The 26,868-nt window shown below is 37.8% G+C and overlaps 2 protein-coding genes across 5 annotated transcripts; one reads left to right on the forward strand and one right to left on the reverse strand.

Annotated features, from left to right (window-relative positions):
• The first annotated feature begins 566 nt into the window (after window positions 1–566).
• LOC103433059 (protein HAPLESS 2) lies at window positions 567–7,301 on the forward strand. 4 transcript variants are annotated; one of them, XM_029101016.2, is made up of 18 exons: window positions 567–1,152; window positions 1,255–1,398; window positions 1,487–1,575; window positions 1,873–1,912; window positions 2,797–2,854; window positions 2,953–3,013; window positions 3,562–3,640; window positions 3,959–4,093; window positions 4,263–4,457; window positions 4,806–4,886; window positions 4,970–5,070; window positions 5,325–5,442; window positions 5,719–5,751; window positions 5,833–5,926; window positions 6,010–6,098; window positions 6,247–6,362; window positions 6,556–6,656; window positions 6,745–7,301. In XM_029101016.2, exons 1-18 carry the CDS (start codon window positions 946–948, stop codon window positions 7,137–7,139), a joined length of 2,136 nt encoding a protein of 711 aa, XP_028956849.1. In that variant the 5' UTR covers window positions 567–945; the 3' UTR covers window positions 7,140–7,301. The 4 variants fall into 4 exon arrangements, with proteins under 4 accessions (XP_028956849.1, XP_028956848.1, XP_028956851.1 ...); XM_029101015.2 differs by having other exon boundaries at window positions 829–1,152; window positions 4,206–4,457; XM_029101018.2 differs by having other exon boundaries at window positions 845–1,152; window positions 1,487–1,568; window positions 4,206–4,457.
• A 14,046-nt stretch (window positions 7,302–21,347) lies between these two features.
• On the reverse strand, window positions 21,348–24,810 carry LOC103427519 (cytochrome P450 87A3-like). The gene is made up of 9 exons (XM_029101022.2): window positions 24,489–24,810; window positions 23,558–23,879; window positions 23,317–23,466; window positions 22,964–23,215; window positions 22,786–22,875; window positions 22,621–22,699; window positions 22,170–22,276; window positions 21,927–22,054; window positions 21,348–21,834 (listed from the first exon to the last, which is right to left on the reverse strand). The coding sequence occupies exons 1-9, from the start codon at window positions 24,680–24,682 to the stop codon at window positions 21,708–21,710; spliced, it is 1,449 nt and encodes a 482-aa protein (XP_028956855.1). The 5' UTR covers window positions 24,683–24,810; the 3' UTR covers window positions 21,348–21,707.
• Window positions 24,811–26,868: the final 2,058 nt, after the last annotated feature.

The raw sequence follows: 26,868 nt of genomic DNA on the forward strand, positions 1-26,868 counted from the left end.
GTGAGCTGAGTTTTGATGATTTATATATTTATGTTTTTATAATAAATTTCTGGGAAAGTATACAGGTTTTACGGCGAGGGGTTAGAAATTATTTAAATGAAAGGTTTTCGAAAGGCTTTGTTTTGCTGACCCACTCAATTTTGTTTTGCGCCCCTCCAGGTTCAAGTTAGCAGAGCTTTGGTGCCCACGAGGAATCCAACGGTGTTCTGACAGAATTTACAAAAGTAGGATTCACCATCGGGTGTTATATCTTAGTAATTGTATTCTTTAAAGCTTTCGAACTGTGTAAATGGTTACGTCACTCTCACGTGACGGCCAGCATGCCCTCCTTCGGGATGGGGTGTGTCAACAATCATCTAAAACTACATTAATAAAACTCTCTTTGTCAACCAAAACAGGATGAAAAGACATCTTTGTCTTTTATCACAACAAAAAAATTAAGCACATTAACGTGTTTTCACAAACAAAATTTTGCTATTTTTTTTAAACCTCACATACATGTAAGTTTATTATCTCTAATTTAAAAAAATAAAAATAAAGAACAACCTCTCTCCCTCTCTTCCTCTCTTACTCTCTCCTCACTCCTCACTCCTCACTCCTCACTCCCACATTATCTCTCATTCGCTTCCTCTCTCTTTCAATTTTGACGACCAAACTACAATATTTCACACCTTGTGTGTGGGCATATACTATACTATGCAAGAGCAGTAGAGCAAACGAGGCCGTTATGTTATGGTTCCCATCAAAATCGCTTCACTGATCCAGGGCCGTCGATCAAGATTTTGCAGATCCAAATCCAACCGTTTTTTTTTTTCAAAATGACGAAACCGTTTGTTTTAGTTTCAAAACCAAACCTCTACCCGCCCTCCCCAACCAACCCCCCACCAAAAAAACCGCCCTTCTCCTCCGTCTCCCCCTCTCACACACTCCCAAATCACAGAAACGATGTTAATCCAAGCGCTGAAATTAGGGCACGCAACCCTCCTCTTCCTCATCCTCATCTGCGTCGTCCATTTTCTCACTCCCAACGAAGTCGTTGCGGTTCAGATTCTTTCGAAATCGAAGCTCGAGAAGTGCGAGAAGAACTCCGATTCCGGAAACTTGAACTGCACCAAAAAGATCGTCCTCAACATGGCCGTTCCTAGCGGCGCGGTAAATAGAAAACCCTAATTTCATTTCCCCCTTTCTTTTCGGATTTTCAGTTTTTGAAATTCAAGTGTTGTAGTAACAGTGGATTCCTGTATGGATTCGCAGAGTGGCGGAGAGGCATCGATTGTTGCGGAAATTGTGGAGGTGGAGGAGAATTCGAGTCAGAAGATGCAGACTTTCCGGATACCGCCTGTTCTGACCGTGAACAAATCCGCAGCTTATGCCTTGTACGAGCTTACTTACATACGGGTTAGGAAGCCGAAATTTTATTGTTGAATTGGTAATTTGAATGCAATTTCAACGCATTTTGTGATTTTTTCTTGTGACATTTGAACAGGATGTCGCCTATAAACCCGAAGAGTATTATGTTAAAACCCGCAAATGCGAGCCAGATGCAGATGCCAAAGTTGTGAAGATATGTGAGAGGCAAACAATCTTTTAGCCTTTATTTTTTCCCACTCTTTTTTATTTGACAGTTATAAAATTTTCGTTCGAAAAAGAAAAATATTGTCTTTGGGTTTTGGTTGGTGTGAGTTAGTTGGGATTATGCATGATGTTAAAGTTAGGATTAGGCGTTGAATTTAAATTGTTTTAACTAAAATGTTGACTGAGAAGAAGATGTATTTTGTTTAGAGAGGGGGTATCTTGCACTTTTAGACAAATGTCGTTTTCTTTACCGTGCCTATAAACATGACCAGTGGACCTTTTTTGTTTGTTCTGTAGGTTACGAGATGAAAATGGTCACGTTGTTGAACACACTGAGGTATCATTTCTAAGATACTTTCAAAGTTATCACTTTTATGTGTACCAGTAGTATTTTTGAGTCTTTCGTAGCAGTTTATTTCTTTATTTGCTTCCTAAATGCCGGCTTGCAATTTTAACTGCAATATGTATGGTATGATCATACAACATTGTACTATGTAAACCTTAGGATTTGTATTGAATACCCACCTCAGTTTCAGTACATTGTCCTTCGAACATGTTCTTTGCTTTGATAGGCATGTGTTATGTGATGCTTTGATAAGTGAGGAATCACATGAAACTTACCCACTCGTATTAACATATTCGAACTGGACAGAAAAGATTTGATGAATTTCCTCATAATCAATGTTTTGATGTATCATAAAATTGTCCACAATATCTATGTAACAGTGATTTCAATGTCCATCAAGTGTCCAGAAAATTTATCTCTTAATCAGTTGTCACTGTCTCGTTATAGGGTTAATTGTTATGGATCCATACCCTGTGATTTTTCTTTCCTTTTATTCTTTCATTCCTTCCTATAGATCAGGGGATTTATAGCATCCTACATACACATATTTGGCCTTGTGGCATCAACGAGACAATTAAGTTGTCCATTCTTGATCCTTTCTCCATGTTCCCATACTATTGAAGTACATCCCATAACAATGTTTGTTCCATATGGTTATTTTCTGTGATTACTTACACTTTTGCTATTTAGCTTATGTTCTAAGGTCACTGACAGTTTGTAGTATATCGCCCTTGGTGAAATGGAATGCCATATGTCGTGAGTTATATGTTCTGTAGTCTATTGACACTTAATAGTTCTTATTTATCATATATTTTTTCTTTAATCAGTTTGTGATGTACACTCTTCTCCCATTATGTCTGTTTTATTCTCTGTAGCCAATATGCTGTCCTTGTGGGCCTCAGCGGAGGGTACCTTCATCATGCGGAAATGTTTGTACGTGCTTTTCAATTTGTTTCTTTTTTCTTGAACTGTACATGCATGATGCCTCTTACGGTCTTGTGGTATTGAATTTGCAACTTTCTCTTTGTTAGTTGACAAGTTGATGAAGGGAAAAGCCAATACTGCCCACTGTGTTCGTTTCCCGGGTGACTGGTAAGGTCCTTGCACTAAGTACTAAGTTCTTCACTGTACTTATGGTTTTTCTTGGACTGTTGATAATTGATTTTTGATAAGTTCTAGCAGATATGCCATAGCCCTCTGATATTTTTGAATATAGGTGAAATGAGGTGGGTGTATACTGCAATATATGAGGCTAGGTCATTTTTCTTGGTAGTAGAGTTGTAGTTGTGTAAAATTTTATTTGTTTCCATATTCCTTTTGTTTTCTTCGTAATATTGATACCATATTCATCATTTTTCATGAATCTGTGATATTTGATACATTTTTATTGTTAAGTGACCCGTCAATTATAAATCATATGAAGACACTTGATTTTTCTTTTTAGCTTGAACTAAGATTACTGAGAGTTCGAAATTATTTTACATGCAATAATTGTTTGTTTTGGCAACACAAGTGATGGAAGCTACAGAATATAAACAATTTCACATGGACAATATATTTCCTTTTTGATGTTCGTGTTTATTCATCCCGTAATTTCATTATTCAATAAGTGAATTTATTATTTATTTTAAACCATTTAGGTTCCATGTTTTTGCTATTGGACAGCGGTCAGTGGGATTCAGTGTTCTAATTCAGGTGAAGACAGGTTCTACAGTTTCGGTATGTTTCCTTTCCAAATGCATATAACATATCCATTTCTTGTAATATAAAGTCCTTGTTCATGCCATAAACAATTATTCATTGTAAATAACCTGATTTGATCTTGTACATGTGATTGAATCTTGTATTTTGGCTGTGGTGCTGAAAATTAGAGTTCGTTTAATGTTCATGCTGGACTTTATACAGTTTTCCGTTCCTTGTAGAACAAATTTCCCTATTCTCTTTTACTTGACAGTATTTCATCCTCTTATGTTGCTTATAGTAAGTGTACAATTTAATTTCATAACCAAGATTTATGTATACTTTATTTGCCACCAGGAAGTGCTTGTTGGTCCTGAAAACAGAACAGCCATATCCAATGATAATTTTTTACGAGTTAATCTTATTGGAGATTTTGTTGGTTACACAAATATACCATCATTGGAGGATTTCTACCTCGTAATCCCAAGGCAGGTATGCTTGCTGCACTGATGTAATTGTCATTAGCATCTGCTATGAGACTAGATAATATGAAAGTTCTTAGAAGTGATTAAGCTGGTCTATTAATTTTTTTTCTGAATTCCAGTTCTGCATCTTAGGATTTTCTTATATTGCTGAGAGTTTCCTCTTAATTTTGTGGAAGCCGGGCCCTGGTCAACCCCAGGATATGGGGAGGAACTTTTCTATGTGGATGCTGCTGGAAAGAGTTCGATTTTCTTTAGACGGTCTTGAATGTAACAAAATTGGTGTCAGTTATGAGGCTTTCAATGGGCAACCAAACTTTTGCTCTTCGCCGCTCTGGAGTTGCTTGCATAATCAAATATGGAATTACTGGGTGGTTTGTATATCCAGCCTGAAATCTCCATCTTTTCTGGCATATGCTCATAATTTTAGTCTTCTCTTATCGTTGTTAAATGGTATTTCTATAGGTACTAACTGGTATTGATATTCTTGGTATTTGTGTAAAATTGTTTTTCTCCAAAATGTGCATGAAAGTTGCATACTTGCTCTACTGGTCTTCACTTAAACAATGTTGAATTTATGTTCTATTGTAGATACTTATTAGGTAAGCAGGAGTTTCTTTCCTTCTGTATAATGAGATATTTCAGATAGTCTTGGTTATGTACTTGGTCTATAGTTATTTATAGTTGGTATGAAACTGGTGAAAATGTTCTTATTCTGACAGGCTGACCAGAACCGAATTCAAAGGAATCAGTTGCCACTTTATGGGGTGGAAGGAAGGTTTGAAAGGATAAACCAGCATCCAGTTATGTTTCAGCAATTTTAGAAGAACATTCACAAGGATTTATATAGTTTGGATTTACTTATCATTTTTCTGATCGTATGCAGAATGCCGGGACTCATTCGTTCTCCATAGGGGTCGCTGAAGTTATTAATACAAATCTCTTGATAGAATTAAGTGCTGACGATGTAGAATATGTCTACCAAAGGTTTGTACTTTTTTGGGCTATTCATTTTTCAAAGTTTTTATTATTTTCCTTAAACACTTTACCTTAGTCTTTGTATGTTCTCTCTATCAGCATCTGTTTGCCTCTCAATGTACATATGAGGGAGGGTATTACACTGTTAATCCATTCATTAATGGCTTAAGTTTTTTGAATCTAGTGGTTGTTTGATGATAAAATGGTGTCTTCAACTTTGACATCTAAAACTAATCGCGGGCGGCTGTTGTATATATTTGTAGGAGTCCTGGGAAAATCTTAAGCATCAATGTCCCAACATTTGAGGCCCTTACTCAATTTGGAACTGCGACAATAACAACCACCAATACTGGTGAAGTGGAAGCATCGTATAGCTTAACGGTGTGCTTTTAATTTTCTTTATGTAGATCTTAAACTTGGTTGTGATTACTGCACATGAAGAAATTCATGTGTTATTTATTGGTCCTCTAAGTTCTATAATTTTTATTTTCTATTTGTTAAAAGGTTAAAAAAATCAAACACCATTGCTTATAAGAATTTGAGAGCATGCCCTACTACATCTACTTACAGCTTCAATGAAGTATTTTTGTCTACAACTTCAGTGAATGGCTGTTACAATATGCAGTTTCAGATCTGATGAATTTTCCCGTCTTGCAGTTTGATTGCTCTAGTGATGTCACCCTTATGGAGGTACGCTTTTCCCTAGTGCTCTTGTTCTTAGTTTTAAACGTGATCAATGACTATGTATTTATAAAGGATATTGTTTCGCAGGAACAATTCTTTATTATGAAGCCAAAAGAAATGTCAACCCGATCCTTCAAACTTTACCCACCAACTGATCAAGCTGCAAAGTACGTATGCGCGGGTAAGATGAGCAGCGGTTCACACAGATGATAGAATGGCCTAAACTTATAATGATAGGACTAACTTTTGGGTTTGAATGCACAGCTATTCTAAAGGACTCAGAATATAAAGAAGTAGATAGAGCCGAGTGCCAATTTTCTACAACATCTACCGTCCTGGATAATGGAACACAGGTTGAGTTGAATCAATATATGAGGCAGTTTAGGTCTAATATATCAGCATGTTCTTTTTTTGAAGCCTGAATACTTTTGAAGTAATATAAACCTTGTGGCTATTGATTCATATGATTAATGAAACCACTGGAGTCATTCATTTCGGCAGGGTAATCCCTTTAGTCCACCAAAGAATGGCACAGCCAGTTTTTTTGAATCTATGGAAAGTATTTGGAACAATCTGTGGAATGTTTTGGTGGATTTCGTCACTGGAAAAACTTGCAGGTACTTGCCTGATTCATTTTTGAACTTTGGTGTTCTCTAAATTCACGTTCTCAATTAATGGTTCTTTGATTGACTCCTTTTCTCTCCAACCTTTCAAACATGGATTGCATTATAACCGTCGTTAATTTCTATACATTTTAACAATCTTGTGATTTTTATGAAATCTCATTGATTTCTCTCTTTACGTGTGCAGAAGGAAATGCTCTGGATTCTTTGACTTCAGGTGCCACATACAGTACATATGCATGAGTTGGATTGTGATGTTTGGTCTACTCTTGGCAATTTTTCCAACAGGTAAACCTAATTTCTCAGTAAACTTACATATAAGCGTATGATTTTATAGATGCAATAAGCGCATGACATATTCGAAGTTGAGGTGCAGTGCTTGTGCTTCTGTGGCTTCTACACCAAAAGGGACTTTTTGATCCTATATACGATTGGTGGGAAGATCATTTTTGGGATGGTACTCAGCACAGCAAGGATTATCGAAAGCACAGAGTTGACGTAGACCGCCCACGCACTCATGCTCTTAAACATCATGGGCATGAAGCGACGCACCACAAGCATGGTTCTCACTATAAGCGAAGAAACATTCACCACGATTACAGGCATAACCAGCTTGAAAGAGGCAGCGATTATTACTACCATCTTCACCATGTCCATAAAGACAAGCACAAGCATGGGCGAAGAAAGCATTCAAGTGTTATGCAGATAGTTGACGAAAGTCATGGATACCATGCCAAGAAAAAAGGAAGGAGAGCAACAAAAGACTATTGAAAGTGACAAGACACGACCAAGAGTGAATTTTTTAAGTACAAGGACTAAATTGACGCAACCTCGTACAGTAGATCTGTAAATAGTTACAGCACAATATATTTGTGAGAGAACACTTTTGTTTCCTCAACCAAATGTCAATAATTCACAACTAAATTGACTTCACATGCATTGAAATTCAACCAAATGTCAACCCAGAACCTTTTATTAACAACGAACTTGCGGCTACTAGCATTCGGCTCTTGGAGCTGGGCGGTTTTTTTAATCTCCAAACTGCTCAAATGCTGAAAACTGCAAAGCTTTATGATTTGATCCACCACCCCTTCGCTCTCTTCCTCCGCTGAAAAAGGCTGACCGACGAACGCAGCCAATCTCTTCACATAAAGAACCGGCTCCTGCTTCATAGTCTCATACTTAAAGAATAATACTTTCTCAGGAGACTCCAATTCTTGCTTTCCAAAACCCTAGTACATGGTCCCAGAATGGTCCATAATCCGCGACGCCTTGGCAGAAAAGCTCGAATGCTTCTTCCAGTGAAAGGGGGTCCAATTCTTTAGCCCTCAACTCATAGGGTGATACATATGACGGGCTAGGATTGATTTTTAAGAGAAGGATCTCTCTTCCTCCTATTTCCAACGGTAATATCACACACTCTGTATGATAGAATATTCACTCAACACGCATCATCATCTTCTACATTCTCTCTGCAATTTTCCCAGAAATCCAAAGTATACAAACCTCCATTGAAGATCAGTAAACGTACGTAAACACTGACACCCGCTATCGGCTTATGCATTGACAACTATTTCTTTTCTGAGGAATTATTGAAATGTTCTTAGATAAGATTGAGTGAAGTTTTTGAAAATTGGGATATGTAATCAAATAAGTAGTTCTGAACTGATATAAGGTGATGGTACGTTTCCCATATGATCGAAGTCTCAGAACTTACACTCACATCCCTTACTTTCGATTCCGTTGCGTTTGAAGTTTTTACACATACATGCATACTGATCATTTAACATATATGGACTTGAATAAAAAAAAAAAGGTTTTTTTTATTAGGGTTTATATATCGGGTCAGGTCGATAACAGTTAGACTTGTAAGTCACCCGTTAAGATAATGAATGAGTTTGGATCAAATCGCAAATCACCCGTTCAATTGTTAAGAGTAAAAGACAACTACGGTGACATCTAGCTAGTCTATTACATACACTCCCTATTCAATTTATTAATTTAGAGGCAGTCCAGAGGTTTCGACGGTGGCTGAGTGGCGTGTGAGCTCTCAAATGGACCTCTGCGTTCCACGGAACGGGGGTGTCAGTTCTGCAAACATTGTAGATCGAGCACAATATATAAATAATTGCAAAAGGATTAAACTACCAGTGCAGTACTGGATATATATATCACAGGGTACAGGCGCACAACCAAAATAAAAGAAAGACATGAACGGTTGGATAACTGATGAGTCCATATTATATCATATATTTTCAATGTAGGACATTCGATTTCTTCTAGAGCAAAAAGTGATCAAATGGATGAATTTTGGAGTGATTCCAATTGAAGGATGTTCGTGACTCTTTCTTGTATCAAAATTCCAGATTTTTCTGCCAAGCTGTTTAACCGTGGCAATGAAATAAAGATCCAGCACGCAGCTTTCCTAGATTGACGTTTTTGGATGTTTTAGGTATTTTGGAGGTCAAGATTAGGGGTGGGCAAACGGGTAGAGGACTTGTGGATCGGGATGGGTAATCACCGTTCGACGCGGGTCTAATTTTTTTTTAAAAATAAAAGGGGCGGGGCGGGTCCAAGTCTTCAGACCCACGGGTCCCGGATCGGCCCGTTTCTATTTGAATGAATGGATGGCCCATTCCTATAATGAATATAATCAAAATTGGGCATGTTCCCTCTCATATTTCGAAACCTTCACAGGCTTCCAGAGTCTTCTCCCTTCTTCTATTTCAAACTGAAACCCACCAAGTTCAGCAAACTTCTTCACGTCTATCATTTCTCTCACACCCCTTTCTCTCTCACTCTCACTCTCTCACTCTCTCACTCTCTCACCCCTAATACGAACATCACCAAACTTCTTCACGTCCCCGACATCACGACGGCCCTGGCGACCACCATGACGGCCCAGCAACCTCGATTGTCCTCCTCGAGTCCTCGACGACATCCCAGACTTAGAGAACCCAAGCACCCCACCACCCATCTTCTCGATTTGTCATATCTCTCGCAATTTCCGCAGCGCAGTCTTGTGGTGCACTCAGTCTCACAGGTAAAAACCAAACCCCCATTTTCTTCTCTACTTGTTTTCGGATATCTTGGGAACCATCATATTTATCATATTTTTTCAAATTTTATTACAAATTTTAATCAGATCTGTTTTACTCTTTAATCCCTTTTTTCCCCTTTATTATTTTTTTTATCAAATTTTGTTTTAAAATTAATTGAATTAAACTTGTATTTGTTCATGCGAGATGTGGATGGATATGTGGAATTGATATGGGGTAATAAGAATTCAAATGGTTTTGAGTATTGAGTGTTTTTGTTTCAGATGTTTCTTAGTATCTGTCGCTTTAAACTGGCATATATGTAATTTAGTGAAGCAAAAAGCTAAGTTCTTGAATGGATTGAACTAATTTGTTTCTTTGATGGATCTAATACTAGTAATTATTAGCAGTGTTCGCCTTCACCACAATTGTTCTGATTTTTAATTCAAAAACACCTGCCAAGTGATAGATTTGATTGAGAATGTTATCTCGAGCATATAGCTTTGATCAGTTTGACTGAATTATGCAATTCAAATCCAGAAATTATGCAATTGCGGCCCTTGTCCAGTTGTCTTGCAGTCTTGCTCAAAGTTCTTCAGGTAAATTTCCTTTAAGTTTTGATTCTTCTCAATTCCTGAGTTCTGGATTCTGTTTTGTGTTGATCAGTTTGTAGAATACCTATTTCTCTTTGTTTGATTAATAAATATCCATTATCTCTTTCTTGACAATAAGGCACATCAACATTTTGATTGAATTATTATCGAGTTATTATCTTTCTCTTGACAATCTTCCAGATTGAATAATTATAATGTGAACATATTGGGCGGTGTATGTCATTTTGATGTTATTCTTTTTCTTACAGATTCAATGACGAATGATGTTGGACGTTTGCTGTCATTGCAAATGTTAATGTGGATGTTATTTCGGTTTTAATGTTTATGTTTTTTTTTTTGATTTGGAATAGCTCTTGTAATCTGTCTGTGCAGAAGCTTAAATCTTGAAACAGCTCTTGGAATTTTTGAAAACGTCTGTGCTGCTGCAGTGCACTACACTGCAGTTTTATAAAAATGTATTTTTGAAAGAAAAAAAAAATAGAGTTGGACCCGTGGACCCATCCTGGACTGGTCCGTTTGAAACGAGCCGGGTTAGGTTCGGTTTCAAAACTAAAAATCTCTCTACCCGGCCCGACCCATTACATTTTATAACGGGTAGGGTCATGTTCCTCTAAATTTGGACCCAGCTCGTGCCCACCCCTAGTCAAGATGACATATTTTGAGGAAGATTTCTTCTGAGGATTTGTTAGGGACGTTTTTAGCTTTCAAAATGAAGCTTTTGGTACCAAATCAGAGTTGATTGGGTTGGTCAAAAGTCTAATTTTCTGAGAAGTCCGAATTTCAGTTTAAATAAGAAACCTTTTATTTCCTAATTATCTTATTATATTATGTTTCCTAGTTTTTAAAAGACTTTCATTTTATTTTCTAGTAGTATAAATAAGGCTATTTAGCCATTAGAGAGGGGAGAACAAACGGATCAATTGGGAGAACTTAGCTAGGCTTTGATGTTTTGTATTTAAGGTGTCTTTTTATCATTTTTCTATTTTAATAAAATTATTTTTGTTTTATGGTTTGTAACTAATTTCTATTTGCTAGGGCGATGCCTTGAGTTTTAGGATGAATATATGCACAAAATCAGCGAGGACTTTGCTAGATTGCTCCGGTCACTAGTGTGTATAAGTATGTAAATGGATAGAGATAGGGAAGCAAACATAAGATGTACGTGGTTCACCCAGATTGGTTACGTCCATGGAGTAGAGGAGTTCTCATTAATTGTGAGGGGTTTACACAAGTACATAGGTTCAAGCTCTTATTTAGTGAATATTAGTGAATGATTTAGTATAAATGACATTAGGGATTATTGTGGGAGAATGATCTCCTTTTATAGAAGAGAGTTTTTAGTTTTGTTCTGGCCTTGACACATGTTATGTTGTGATTGGCCTTTGATGTTGACATGTGTCGCCTTGTGATTGACCTCTTGGTGTTGACACGTGTCGCGCTGTGATTGGCCTCTTGGTTGGAGGGAAACTCTTGTGGATCCTTGACGGTATAACGTTGATCAGTGCTCAGTAGTTTCGGGATTGGTCAAGTATGATACAAATAGTGCTTCCCTAAGTTCCTGAGTGAGGGAAGCTCTTCGATTAAGGACTTGCAAAATCCAAGCCGCTGAGTAATCACGAAACTTCTAAGTATCGAAGTGTGGTATCGTTTTCACTTGCTTTATCTGTCTTATAGATAGATGTGGCATCTTCTCTGTAAGTATTTTTCCTCTATCCAAGGTTGGTATATTTAATCGATGGAGATGTACAAAGTAATGTATCAATTTCACTTGAAGCTTACTTGTAGTTTCGAACTTGGTCAAGCGTGATACAAACCCTATAGTAGGAGTCTCCCAAGTTTTTGAGCGAGGAGATTTGTCGAAAGAGGTGACAGACAAGGTAAGCAATCAGAGTTCCAAGCAATCAGTCACAGATCAGAAGTTTGATTTTGAGTTCCGGCTGATTGTTCTCATTCTCCCTATCTTGCAGGGCAACAAAAAGGATAAAGAGAAGAAAAATGAGAAGAGATGATATGAGATATTTTTGCTTTTGAAGAAGTAACTTTCCACATGCTTATTCTTGAACTGGGCTGGAGGGTTTTCTAGTTTCCTCTAGAGTATAAGGCCGACTCAAGAATTTGCGGGTCAAAACAAGTTCATCAAATCAAGAGTGCGTTTGACCTTGATGATATGAGATACTTTTGCTGTTGACAAAGTAATAGATGAATCGGCACGTGTTCTGTTGCGTTTGTCTCCACATGTTTCCTTGTATCCTTCTCACTTGACCTATCTGTTCCTCAGGCAGATGTGATATCTTTTTTGGAAGCACAAGATGTTGAAGATGAGTACTCGAAAGTAATGCCAGGTAAGTAATTAGGCAAGGGGTTCCAGGCAGTCATTTCCTGACTGGAAACTTGATTCCAAGTGCTGACTGATTGCTCTCTTTCTTTTTATCTTGAAGGTAAGAACAAGGGCAAAAGAAAAGACAGGGAAAAAGCATGATATGGGATACTCTTGCTTTTGACCCTGATGATATAAGATACTCTTGCTTTGGTGTGGCTGATTTGCAGATGTATTATTGGGGGGAAGAAAGCTGAGTATTTCAAGAGGCTTCGTTGGGAGTGCCTTCTCAGATACGAGGAAGGGTTGAACATTTTTGCAGGTTTGCCTGTCTGTGGAGGATGGATGTCGACATATATAGGAGTTTCCTCAACAAGTAGTAATGTTATTTCTTTACTCTTCTTGGTCATAACAATGTAGTGGGAGTTGCAAGCTTCATGTGTTTTAACTTTGTCATAGCACTTTGAAAAAGTGGTCTGTGGTATCTGAAAAGCTGATGTTGCGTGTGAAGATTGCAGACAAATTTTATCCAAGCAAATCTGGCTCTTGAAGTTCGGAGAGTGGTGCTTTTTTAGTTTTTGAACAAGCAATCCTGTTAGGGATCTGGCTCTCGAGATTCGGATAGCGGTGCCTCTTCGATTTTTGAGAAAGCAATCTTGGTGGAAGTCTGGCTCTCGAGATTCGGAGAGCGGTGCTTTTTCGATTTTTGAGAAAGCAATCCTAGTGGGAGTCTGGCTCGAGATTCGGATAGCGGTGCTTCTTTGATTTTTGAGAAAGCAATCTTGATTGGAGTCTGGCTCTCGAGATTTGGGGAGTGGTGCCTCTTCGATTTTTGAGCAAGTAAACCTGTTGGGAGTGTTTTTTTTTATGTGAGTAAATGTTGAGCATTTTTGCCAGTCTGCCTTGCCACGGAGCACGGAGGTTGACACACATAGGGACTTTCCAGTTATCAAGTAGTGGTGTTGTTCCTTTACCCTTGTGGGTAATGGTAGGGTAGCTGGACCTTCAAAATTTATGTGTCTAAACTTTGTCAGAGATTTTTGGTAAAGTTATCTGTGGTACTCGAGGAGCTGATGTTGCGTGTGGGGATTGTCGACATATTTTACTCAGGAAAATCTACTTCTCGAAATCCGGAGAGTGGTGCCTCTTTGATTTTTGAACAAACGGTCATGCTGCCCTTTCTTTTATAGGGGCATCAATTGTGTGCAAGAAGTACGGAGAGTTATTGCTTGTAGGAATTTTCCCCTTATTTTTGTACTTCAGAGATTTATTGGACCTTATTTCTCCTTCATCATTTCTGAAAATATCTGGCCCATTCGACCGTCGTTTTGACTTTAACTTTGGTGAAGAGGCAGTCATGCCTCCTTAAGACAACATATGGCGCCCATCCTTCTTATCCCTTATTGGTACTCTTATCGTTGGGGACTCTGTGATAAAGAATGATATGACCGCTGCGGTGGTGGCCAGGAACCTTCTCTCTTAAAGATAACAAACTACTTTCCAAACGGTCTGATGAGTTGGCTATTAAGGATTCTCTGGCTCTCAGTGTTCAGTGTGCAGGTTTTGTGTTTAATATGGTCCAATGCCTATTTGCTCAAACATGCCAAGTTGAATCATTGGCGGCTGAAGTGATAAGTCTCAAACAGGAAATTAAAAGGCTCAAGCATGAGAATAAACAGTTGCACATGCTCGCACATGACTATGCTACAAACATGAAGATGAAGCTTGACCAGCTGCAGGAATCTGATGGTCAGATTTTACTTGATCATCAGAGGTTTGTGGGTTTGTTCCAAAGGCATTTATGCCTTCGTCTTCTGGGGTTGTATAACGTAATGAAGCTCCAAATAATCAACCTCCGGTGCCTCCTCCTTCTGAGGTTCTGCCCAGTATTAAGGCTTCGAATGATCACCCTCCAGTACCTTCTCTTTTTGGGGCTCTACCGACTGCTGAGACTTCTCCTGAGCAACCTTTGTGAGGGTTCTCTCTTGTTTGTTTATTTTGATTCATGTATATGTACATATTTGTAACTTATCGAAGATATCAATAAATAAGTTTTGCTTCATTTCAACGTATTGTGTTAAATACACCAAAATATTCTTCACTAAGTTTTTTGAATTTTTTTTTTGTTGAAGTTTGTATGTTGAAGTTTTATGAGTGAAGCATGTAGGTTGAGGTAGTGCTTCCTTAATTTCCCAAGTAAGGAAAACTTCTCGGTTGGAGACTTGAAAGATCCAAGTCACTGAGTAGTCGTGAACCTTCCAAGTACCGAGGTGTAGTAGCATATGGTAAGAGTCCCTCAAGTCTCCGGGCGAGGGAGTTGACGAATAAGGTGTCTTGCTAATAGCCAAATTTCCAAAGTAACAAAACTTCACCATTTTCCTTTCTAAGTGGTAGCCCAAAACTCCTCCTTCATATATATTTGTTATGAAAGTTGTTAAGCCCAAAGAAGAGGAAACCTAGACTTTTTTTTTTTTTAATTTCGACTTTTTTTAAAATTTTAAAATTTTCGTATTTTCAAATTTTTGAAAATATATATATATATATATTTATATATATTTAAGCTTTATAGGTGAAGCTTTGATGTTGAAGCTTTGTAGGTGAAACTTTGAGATTGAAGCTTTATTGGGTACCAAGAATTGATTTTGCTTCACACTATCTTGATCAAGAGTGTGCGAAGCTTTTGACATTTGTAGTTGAAGCTTTGATGTTAAAGCTTTGTAGGTGAAGCTTTTGTGTTGAAGCTTTGTAGGTGAAGCTTTTAAGTTGAAGTTTTTGTAGGTGAAGCTTTTAAGTTGAAGCTTTTGTAGGTGAAGCTTTAGAGTTGAAGCTTTGTAGGTGAAGTTTTTGTGTTGAAGCTTTGAAGTTGAAGCTTTGGAGTTGAAACTTTTGTAGGTGAAGTTTTGGAGTTGAAGCTTTGGAGGTGAAGCTTTTGTGTTGAAGCTTTGGAGTTAAAGTTTTTGTAGGTGAAACTTTGTAGTTGAAGCTTTGGAGTTGAAGCTTTGGAGTTGAAGCTTTTGTGTTGAAGTTTTTGTGTTGAAGCTTTGTAAGTGAAGTTTTTGTGTTGAAATTTTGTAGGTGAAGCTTTTGTGTTGAAGCTTTGTAGGTGAATCTTTGAAGTTTAAGCTTTATAGGTGAAACTTTTGTGTTGAAACTTTGTAGGTGGAGCTTTTGTGTTGAAGCTTTTGTAGGTGAAGCGTTGGAGTTAAAGCTTTGTAGGTGAAGCTTTTGTGTTGAAGCTTTGTAGGTGAAGTTTTGGAGGTGAAGCTTTTGTGTTGAAGCTTTTGTTGGCATTATAAATTGGTTTTGCTTCACACTGTCTTGATCAAGAGTGTGAAGCTTTTGAGAATTGTAATTGCCCTCCATTGATGAAGCTTTTGTTGGCATCATAAATTGGTTTTACTTCACACTATCTTGATCAAGAGTGTGTGAAGCTTTTGAGAATTATGGTTGAACTTCTTTGAAGAAGCTTTTGTTGACACCATAAATTGGTTTTGCTTCACATTGTCTTGATCAAGAGTGTGTGAAGCTTTTGAAAATTATGGTTGAAGTCCTTTGATGAAGCTGTTGTTGACACCATAAATTGGTTTTGCTTCACACTGTCTTGACCAAGAGTGTGAAGCTTTTGAGAATTGTAGTTGCCCTCTATTGATGAAACTCTTGTTGGCACTATAAATTGGTTTTGCTTCACACTGTCTTGATCAAGAGTGTGTGAAGCTTTTGAGAATTGTGGTTGAACTCCTTTAATGAAGCTCTTGTTGACACCATAAATTGGTTTTGCTTCACACTGTCTTGATCAAGAGTGTGTGAAGCTTTTGAGACTTGTGGTTGCCCTCTATTGATGAAGCTTTTGTTGGCACCATAAATTGGTTTTGCTTCACACTGTCTTGATCAAGAGTGTGAAGCTTTTGAGAATTGTAGTTGCCCTCCATTGATAAAGCTTTTGTTAGCACCATAAATTGGTTTTGCTTCACACTGTCTTGATTAAGAATGTGTGAAGCTTTTGAGAATTGTGGTTGAACTTCTTTGTTGAAGCTCTTGTTGGCACCATAAATTGGTTTTGCTTCACACTATCTTGATCTAGAGTGTGAAGCTTTTGAGAATTGTGGTTGCCTTCCATTGATGAAGCTCTTGTTGGCACCATAAATTGGTTTTGCTTCACACTGTCTTGATCAAGAGTGTGTGAAGCTTTTGAGAATTGTAGTTGCCCTCCATTTGTTGAAGTTTTTGTGGTGAAGCTTTTGTGTTGAAGCTTTGTAGGTGAAGCTTTGAGGTTGAAGTTTTGTTGGGTACCATGAATTGATTTTGCTTCACACTATCTTGATCAAGAGTGAAGCTTTTGAGAATTGTAGTTGACCTTCATTTGTTGAAGTTGTTGAAATTTAAAATTTGAAAACTAGAAATTTGAAAATGTGGGAGAGACAACATATACAAATTTTGCTTCCACACTGAAAATGTGGGAGAGACAACATATACAAATTTTGCTTCCACACTGTTGAGTAAGAGATTGTGATGCAAGCCACACCTTGTAGTAGTTGAAGGTTGGATGAACCATATAAATTGAATTTGCTTCGAACAGTCTTGATCAAGAGTGTGTGAAGCTTTCTACGAGTTGTAGTGTTTGCATTGTTGCAGAGGAGAAATGTCTGAAGCAGATGTAAGAGGGCTAAAGAGCTTGATCTTCGTATACCATGCACTGAAGCCATTGATGGCTTGCAATAAGACTTTGTTAGTGACTATAACTCTTGTTAGGCATAAGTGCTCCCGTAGTTGAGTTGTAAAGCTTGAGAGTTTTTTATTGTTTGTGAATGCTAGGAGTTTATATGTACAAGTTGTACCACTCGTCTTCTGGTTGGTGGAATGAATGATGAGTTGCTTTAATCACTTGGTTGGTGGTACGAAGATGAGTTCCTTCATCACTTTTCATCACATTTCATCACCTGGTTGGTGGCACGAAGATGAGTTCCTTCTTTACCTGGTTGGTGGCATGAGTGGCAAGTTGCCAAATGATATTAGAGTACGGGTTGTACATTTCATCACCTGGTTGGTGGCATGAAGGAGAGTACAGGTTGTACATTTCATCACCTGGTTGGTGGTACGAAGATGAGTTCCTTCTTCACCTGGTTGGTGGCATGAGTGGCAAGTTGCCAAATGATATTAGAGTACGGGTTGTACATTTCATCACCTGATTGGTGGCATGAAGGTGAGTTCTTTCTTCACCTGGTTCGTGGCATAAGTGGCAAGTTGCCAAATGATATTAAAGTACGGGTTGTACATTTCATCATCTGGTTGGTAGCATGAAGGAGAGGACGGGTTGTACATTTCATCACCTGGTTGGTGAGAATAAGGGCAGGGTGTCGAGGCACATTGTAGTAAGTGTCGAATGACACAAAGTATGTTGAACCATTTCGATGCATATTTGGCTTATGTATGGATGTGTTGGAATGTATGATGTTTATGTATAAATGTGTTGGAATGTATGATGTTTATGCTGATTAACATGAGTGATGCTTATGAATGTTTTGCTATGCATGAATGGATCCATGCTTTCGATATGTGAACCATGTTGGTTGTAACACTTAGTATCATATACTTTGTGTCAAAGTACGCATGTTGAAGCTTTGAGTTGGAATATAGGGGTAGGTCAGCGTAGACCAAGTGTTCCAGTGCTAGGAATGCAAAAGACTCAGAAGAAGTTGTCTGAATTCCCTATTCTTTAAATATTTTCCGAATGGCTTGTGTGACAAAAGATCTCAAGCGGTTGAGAGTCAAAACATTTGTAATGTGTATGCCTTCTTATAATAGCATTTCCTTCAGTACTTAGTCTTCCACTTTGAAAGAGTAAGGCTTGGCCCTATAGTCATAATAGTCGACGGTACGTTCACCCCTGGTTGTCTTGACACGAACTTTTATCTCTCTTGTTGTAATGGGTTTGCTGAGAGTAAAAATCCTTTCTCTTACCAAGAGACAAATACGTTTGGTGACTTAGCGAGTAGCTAAATGAGGCAGAAGATGATACAATGAGTGTTTGAATGGCCAAGATCTCCTCACTTGGTAGAACTTGACTTCCACTTCCCACTTGTTGATAGGGGTTAACCATATGGGGGTTCCCTTGGTATGTCATTGCTTCAGCGGAGGCGTGGTTGTGAGCCTGTGCCATCACCTCAGAGTAAGTCTTCCAAGTGTTGGCATTGATCACGTACTTGAAGAAACAATCGCGTAGGCATGCCGTGAAGGCTTTGAGGGCGGTCTTGTCATCTGCCTCAACGCAGCGAAAATACTCATGGCTGAAGCGACCGGCATACTCTCGTAGTGACTTGTCCGGTTTCTAGCGAATAGTGTACAAGTCATCTGCAGAATGTAAGCGATCGGTCTGGAAGATGTGTTGAAAGACAAACAGTTTCCTTAGTTCCTCAAATGAGTCTACTGTCTCGGGTGGAAGACGACAATACCAGTTTAGAGCTTCGTTAGAGAGGGTGGAAGGGAAGAGAAGACATCGCTCTTTGTCGATGTGCATCTAATATGCCATGGTGGACTCAAAGAGGTTAAAATGTTCAATCGGGTCCTCCCTTCCAGTATAGAGTTGTAAACCAAGCTTTTGTTTTGTCTTCGCTTGAATGGGGTGTCGAGGATCCTCTTTGTGAGAGGGTCAGGCCTGGGTTGGTTCCAGTCAGGTATCTCGGCCTGACGTTCAGCCTTCAACTTGTTTACTTCCTCAAGGAGCTGTAGGACAAGGGGGTCTTGAGTAGAGTCATGTACCACTGGAATTTTCTTATGTAAATCTTCATCGTCTCTCGAAAGTAGGAAAGTTTGAGCAAGAGCGGGTGATTTTTCCTTGGATTCGCCGTACTGACTTCTAAGGCGAGTCTGTCGGAATACCTCTGAGTCCTTTGTACCTTCATGTTCCTCTAGGACCTGTCGTTCCTTCCTTAGATGGGCAGCTGGCATGGGTCGTGGGAGGGGACTGAGTTTTTCAGAAACCCTTGGGTCATTGATCTTCAAGCTTATGTGGAGGGGATTCTCTCGACGTTGCTTTAGGAAGTCTCGGCAATCACGATAAACGACTTTCGATGCTTCCAACCCTTCTGCAAGGAGGTGTCTTCCTCCACTTCTCCTGCTTCGGGTCGAAGCAGCTGGGTTGAGAGAAGTCTCATGTTGATCAATGTTTTGATGATTAGCTCGCTCTTTATTGGGGATACCCATGTCGAATGAAGGTGACCCTCCGTGTTAGAGGGCACCCAGATGATGGTTAATGTCCACATAGGCAACAAGCTCGCGTGTTTGAGTACGTCTAGTTTCGTGGAACGTCTCGAAGAGCTTCTCATATTGTTCTTGGAGGATCTCATTCTTTATTGTTATCTTGTTGTTCTGAGCCTCCAGCTCATCGACTTTAGCTTGAAGAGCGAGCTTCTTTCCTTCTTTCTTTCGTTGCTTCGCACTAGGTGCAAGAGGGGTGTCATTCTGTGTGTCATGGCTTCATTCGCTCCCCATGTTGGAGAGGGATGCCTGGTCAAAAGAGAGTGTACGAATGGTGGAAACCAGCTTGACAAAGCTGAAAAGAGTGGGAATAAGTGTCGTTCCCACAGACGGTGCCAATTGTTAATGCACAAAATCAGCGAGGACTTTGATACAACAGAAAGTGTCAAGTTTGTGACCTTTGCTAGATTGCTCTGGTCATTAGTGTGGATAAGTATGTAAATGGATAAAGACAGGGAAGCAAACATAAGATGTACGTGGTTCACCTAGATTGGCTACGTCTACGGAGTATATGAGTACTCATTAATTGTGAAGGGTTTACACAAGTACATAGGTTTAAGCTCTCCTTTAGTGAGTACTAGTGAATGATTTAGTCCAAATGACATTAGGGATTATTGTGGGAGAATGATGTCCTTTTATAGAAGAGAGTTTCTAACTTTGTTCTGGTCTTGACACGTGTCATGCTGTGATTGACCTTTGATGTTGACATGTGTCGCCTTGTGATTGGCCTCTTGGTGTTGACACGTGTCGTACTGTGATTGGCCTCTTGGTAGGTAAACTCTTGTGGATCCTTGACGGTATAACGTTGACCGGTGCTCAGTAATTTCGGGATTGGTCAAGTATGGTACAAACATAGTCTTCATTTAATTGCTTATGATACTATGCATGCATGCTTTGAATTATTAATCACTGTGTTTAAACTATCTCTATATCTTAATGCTTAGCTACCATTAGGATATTTAGATAAGTAATTCGATGCAATTTGGTCGGAATGCCACCGGAGGATTGAGTATTGCTTCTTGTGATTGATAGTTGTAATTTCACCTAGGGCGAATGTCACGTCTTAGGGGTTGCATGGTTTTTCAAAAGGTTTTCACAAAGCGTAATGAGTCATGCATGTTTATATTTGATATGAATGCCACAGACAGATTGCATGTTTGATGTACATTCTAGCTTGAATGCCACCAGTAGAATATGCATAAGGAAAACCTAACTTTCAAAGTTGCATGTGTAATTCATAAGTAATTAGTAAAACAACATAAGATTGTTAAGAGGACGGCAGAACCCTAGTGTTCTTTTATTATTATTTTCTAAGATTGTTCCCATTGGTTTCTTTTTTCTTTAATTGTTTTAATTTAAAATTCATTTTTAATAGTTTAGGTCATAAAATCAACATTTTCCAAACTTTGTTTTCAATTAATTAATTCAGATTTGGTGTTTACATAAATTATTCATTCAATTCCTGCAGAAAACGACCTTACTTGAGCTGTTATACTACGATAACCTTGTACTCTTGCAAATATTTTAAAGTGTTTTTATCCTTATTTTTGTTGGTAAAATCCCCTTCAATAACAATGCAGAGAGAATATTGGGACAATTAACTTTCTGTGTCACGTACATTTGTATATGGAATTAAACATCACAGTATTATATATACATAGATCGGAGAGAAAAACTTAGATCTTGACATTTCTGTGATGTTATTGGAATACAAAGCTGTATATAAAAAAGAAAGTAAAACGCTGAGGCTGAAACATTTTCCCACAGAATGTTACAAGGACGTTTTTATTGGCAAATTTCTCTTACATATCGGATCGATACATTTTATGCCTGTTCCTTTTTCTACTTCCCACCTTTACTCAACTAAATATTGAGAAAGATCTACGTAGAAACACGGAACTTTCGCATGCATCCTAAGCAAGATAGAAAACATTCAAAATGACAGGGAAGGTACAACTTACGAATATTTAATACTTGACAATATGAGCCTCTTAATATGTGATCAAGTGATTCATCTTCGCTTGTCAATGAGAGGTTTTATTTAGTTCAAATCTTGACAATATGAAAAGCAGATTGTCGCTGGCTACATCACCCATATTGACAATATATATCTGGTTCAAGTCTCAAGACTTATAGGTTGTTTCCTGTTGCTTGATTCTTTCTCTTTCATTCGAATGTGAAAACCTTCCGGAAATTGTAGACCGGGAGTTCGGACTATATTTCCTCCTCTAATTGCTTCCCACCTGACAGTTTTGAATGCAAATAAATGTGAATTTTACGACTCGATCTCTTTTCTTACAATCATTGAAGGAATACGTACTCTTATTAATTTTACCTGTACTTTGTAACTAAGCAATGGAGAAACACAGCCATATGCACCTTAGCAGAGTCCGCTCCTGCGCAGAATCTCATGCCCCCACCAAAGGCCATGAAATTTCTGGATGCGGTGTGTATTTGCATTCCCTGTATAATTAGTACAACTTAGGACTAAGAATTAATGGTAAGAAGCTTTCTCTTTCTTATTATTTTGTTTGTCCAAGATTAACTAGAACAAAACATTCTCAGATATTGAACCCACCTCCCATCTCCATGGATTGAATGCCAAAGGATCATCATATGTTTCTGGGTTCATGTGAACCGCTGGGGGACAAACCATAACTCCCCAACCAGCTGGAATAGTATACCCTACAACAACAACAACAGGTAAAATATGTTAAATAAGAATGATTTCCTATAAAATCTCCCTCAGTATACCCCACCACAATAAGGATTGTGATTTATATCCCCCTAGGTGCATGTAACTTTTAATAAAATCTCACTCATACCGTCGAGGTTTCCTTAGAAAAATGATTTCCTATACAAATACATATGATTGTCACATGTAAGAAGCCTCACATTTAGGCAGTTTTGCCGAGACTATTATTTTGGTATTTCAGTTCAATATATTTTCAACTGTATTTTTTAGATAAGAAGGAATGACTCATTAGTTGTAAGGGAAGGAAAGCAATACTTTAATTATTCCTACATACCCTTGTAATTTATATCTGTTGCTGCTTTTCGAAAGATGCCTGGAACTATATTTGCCAGCCTAATCGTTTCGTTAATGGACTGCAAATTGGAATTGTCAGTTTGTAAAAAAACCACAGTTACTTTCTGTCCTTTGAAGCTCCAAAAGTGAAAGGGTCTTGACTCACCTGTAATGTAAATGTCATTGATTTATATTCTTTCCATGTAAGTCCTGAATCTGAATTTTCCCTTTGTTTTAAAATCATTTCATGTTCTTCCTGTAATAAGGTAGAAATGTTAACAACGGTCCTAAATATCCTCTTTTATGTTGGTATAAACTATCTGAAATAGTTTGAAAGATCAGACCGTCAATTGCTCAAGCGCCCGAGGATGGTCTGAAAGAAGCTTGACGGCAAGAGTTATAGCAGTTGAGGTTGTTTCAAAGCTTGCAAAAAGCAGCAAAAAAATCAAATCTAGAGAAATTTCGTCTGTCATGAGCGTCCCCTCTTTGTCAGACTCTTCGATCAAGTAATCGAAAAAGTCGATGGGCTGCTGTCGGGACTTTCCTCGTCTTTCCTGCAGCAAGTTTTGCAGCACCCTCATTGCCCGTTTTCTTCCCTGAGAAATTGTTGAAGATGATCAAACCAAGAATTAAAAGGAAGAAATGAATTCTATATATATATATACGAATTATACTAGTGTTGCAGAATTATATTTACCTGTAAACATTTGTGATAAGCTGTTCCGGGGATGCCTAAAGGAAAGGAAATCAATCCCCGAATGAACTCATCGAAGTTTTCCCTGAGATTATCCGAAGATGTTTTTGAATCATAACTAATGAGTTTCTTTGCATTCAGATCAAATATCAACTGAAAAAAAAAAAAAAACCAAATATGCTTATCAGACTTAAAACAAGTACGAAATATAAAAGAAGAAAGGTTAGCCCGATAACGAAATTACATTAGCACATTCGTCTTTCAATTCTGTAATGTCCTGACACGACCATTGCTGCAATTTTTTCTCCATTTCCTGTTCGATTTCAGGGAGCATCCTTTTTAGGCTTTCAGGGCCAACAAGATCAAACACCATGTTCTTGACATATTTGTGAATGTAACCGTACAGGGTACCCATGTTTTCCTTGCCCATAACTTCTTTGAAGGTGTCTGGATACCAGCTTAGAAACAACTTATCATCTTGTTGGAAGATATAGTGATTGAAATCTGGGTCTGTTGATACTATGAGTTGTCTTCCCACCAAACTAGTTTTGAATATTGGCCCATATCTACGCATTAAGTGCAATCGTTTAATTAAAATTTTCATGTAAAGATCGTATATTAATCCGTACACCGTTTCCCTTCTGCATACCCCCATTTATTTATGTCTATTGTTTCTTTTTTAATTTATTCAGTCCAAAGACTATAATTAAACACGAGTGTGCATGAAGATAAAATGGATGTATGAATATTATTTTCCGTTAAAATCACATTAAAATATTGAGTAAATTTATTTATATCATATAAATATGTGCATTATTATACTTAAAAAATAAATAATTGTATTGGGATACATATATTGCAAAATAAAATGACATATAGATTAAAGTATTAAAACATATTGAAAATATGGGAAATAAGCATATAATGAGTGTTCATCAAAGTATATAACAAGTCTCTTACAATTTATTGAACAAAAATAAAATGCAAAATGAAAGTTGTCGATTTTTTGTCTAAATGAGAGCTGCGACCTAGGCGGGCTAGGCGGACACCTAATTACGTAGGTCTAGGCGCCATTTCTTAATTTTCAAACGTCTAAAGATTATTCGAGCCTGTAGCCAGCAGCTTAGTGTTTAGGCAGGCTTTTTAGAACAGTGAATTATTGTCATAAATCTCACCTTTGCATCCTTTTCTTGATGAAGGGAGGAATATCAGATGAGGTTGTGGGAGTGAAAAACTGCAAGCTCTCCCCAAGTAATGGCAATCCCATTGAACCTGGTGGAAGTTCTCCATTGCATTTGGGATTCCTCCACCTGTAAACCCAATGTGTTATGCTTATAAGAACTAAGGCTGCCATGCACAATGCCCACATCTTGCCAAACTCTCACTCTGATAGTTCTAAAAGTGAGAAGGTTGAGAGAGAGGAGATGTTTATATAAAGGCAGGCCACAACTTTTTTTAACTACAAGAAAAACTTGTATTAATTCATGACCTGAAAAAGAGAGAAAGAGAACAATAATTGCTGTATAATATTTGTTTCCTTTGTCTAGGATTTTGTACAAGGGCCCCAACAATAATTGCTGTATAATATTTGTTTCCTTTGTCTAGGATTTTGTACGTAACTTCTTATTGTAAATATTTCAATGGTTTAGATGATGACACGTGTCAATAGATTAAAGCCTGATATTGTTAAAAAAATATAATTAGGCAGTTAAGCATTTAGTATTGCTATTAGTGCAGCTGCGTGTGAAGAGTGTATGTGCTAGACAGTCTGTAACGAACTCTCAGTTGTGCGAAGTGTGAATCACAACAAACAACTCTATGTAGAAATTCTCTCTCTTTCTCTCTTCTCTAATCTTCTTCCTCTGCTTCATTTTATTCTTGATTTCTGCAGAATATATGAAAACATTAATTCATGTTTACACTTATCTATCCTTTGGCTGAAGAAATGGACAGAGATGTTGGACTTCAGCGTGACTGATTATTTTTACTGTAACTCAGAAGACTTTGAGTGGGAAAATATGGATTATTCACTAGTAACTACCTGTAGCATATCCACAAGTATCTACTAGTGGCATTAGAGCAACTCTACTCTTAGGGCGATAATTGGCCCAGTTATTGGGCTATTGGCAAATATTGCCTTAATGATCAGTAATTGCTCGAGGGCATCTCTATCCTTTAAAAAAATTGCCCCGGCAATTCACATGAACAAATTCTTTAAAAAATAATTAAAAAAAACAATTTATTTTATAATAAAAATTTCTCTTTTCTAGAACCATCCCTCACTCCCTTCTTTTCTCCCCTGATTCCTCCGTCCTTCGTTTTCTCGGTGACGACGCAGAGATTGCAAACAGAGTGCCGCTTGCACTTCCACCACGACGCACGTCCGAGTTCATCGCCTTTTGCTTAGGCCAAACCGCGTCACTAGCCGCCTAGAATATCGGTTATAATTAAAAGAAAAAAAAAAGGAAACCATTCGAATTTGCTGCCTAGTATAAGGCAAATAACAGAGCCACTTGCCTTTAACGCATATGAGTATTATGTTGGACCACATGGGCAAATTTGTCCTTTCATCTAATTATATCTTTACAACATTAGTCGCCTTAGACCATCTCCAATGGTGGCTTATATCCTAAATTTTCCCTTCCCCCCCCAAATTCACTCCAACCCAAAACCTAAACCAAACCTAAAACCTAAAACTTAAAATGAAGGCAAATATAGGTCACAAATTTAGCTCACAAAAGCTGCTGGGACCCACGGATGAGAGTGAAAAGTGGGCCTTGTCCTGTAGCCAACGGCTACTTTTCTTCATCGGGTGGTGGTGGTAATTGGACCGTTGGTTAATCCAATGGTCCACATTCAAATTTTTTTGTTTTATATTTATATATTTATTGAATCCAACGGCTTAAATCGAATATAATCAAATCTAACGGTAAAAAAAAGATCTAACGGTCCAAATTTAAATCCAATGGCTAGAATAATCTTAAAATTTATTGGAATTTAAATATTTTTTTCCAACGGCTAGAATAATTTTTTTTTTAAAAGTTTATGTGGTTTATCATGATTTTTATGTATTGATTTAGTGATTTTTCAAAATTTATCGGAATTTAAATATTTTTAGGTTAAAATGTTCATAAAATTAATTTAGGATAGTCTACATAATTTTTTTTTTAAAAAAAGTTAATTTAAAAAAAATAGCCTTAATTTATTTTTTGATAATCTGGGGCTAAAATTTTAGGCCAAAAGGGTTGGAGTAGAAAAGCTGTTTCTGGGCTAAAACCTAAATTTTCTAGGCTAAATATTTTTAGGTTTTAGGTCAGGATTGGAGATAGTCTAAGACCACATAATGATTGCTGTAGAAACAAAAGAATTCTCAAATTATCGGTTCTAAAATAAGACATAATCCAATTATATCATCACATGATTTGCCACAAATATTTCTTTCGCTTAATGCCAAGAGAATCAAGGACCTTGGGTTTCTATGTGTTGTGCTTCCCTAAAACGTACATTAACAACCTTAGGACCACCTCAATTCTATTAATTTGGTGAGAAATTCAT

Source organism: Malus domestica, chromosome 04, assembly GCF_042453785.1.
Source record: "Malus domestica chromosome 04, GDT2T_hap1".
Lineage (NCBI taxonomy): Eukaryota > Viridiplantae > Streptophyta > Magnoliopsida > Rosales > Rosaceae > Malus > Malus domestica.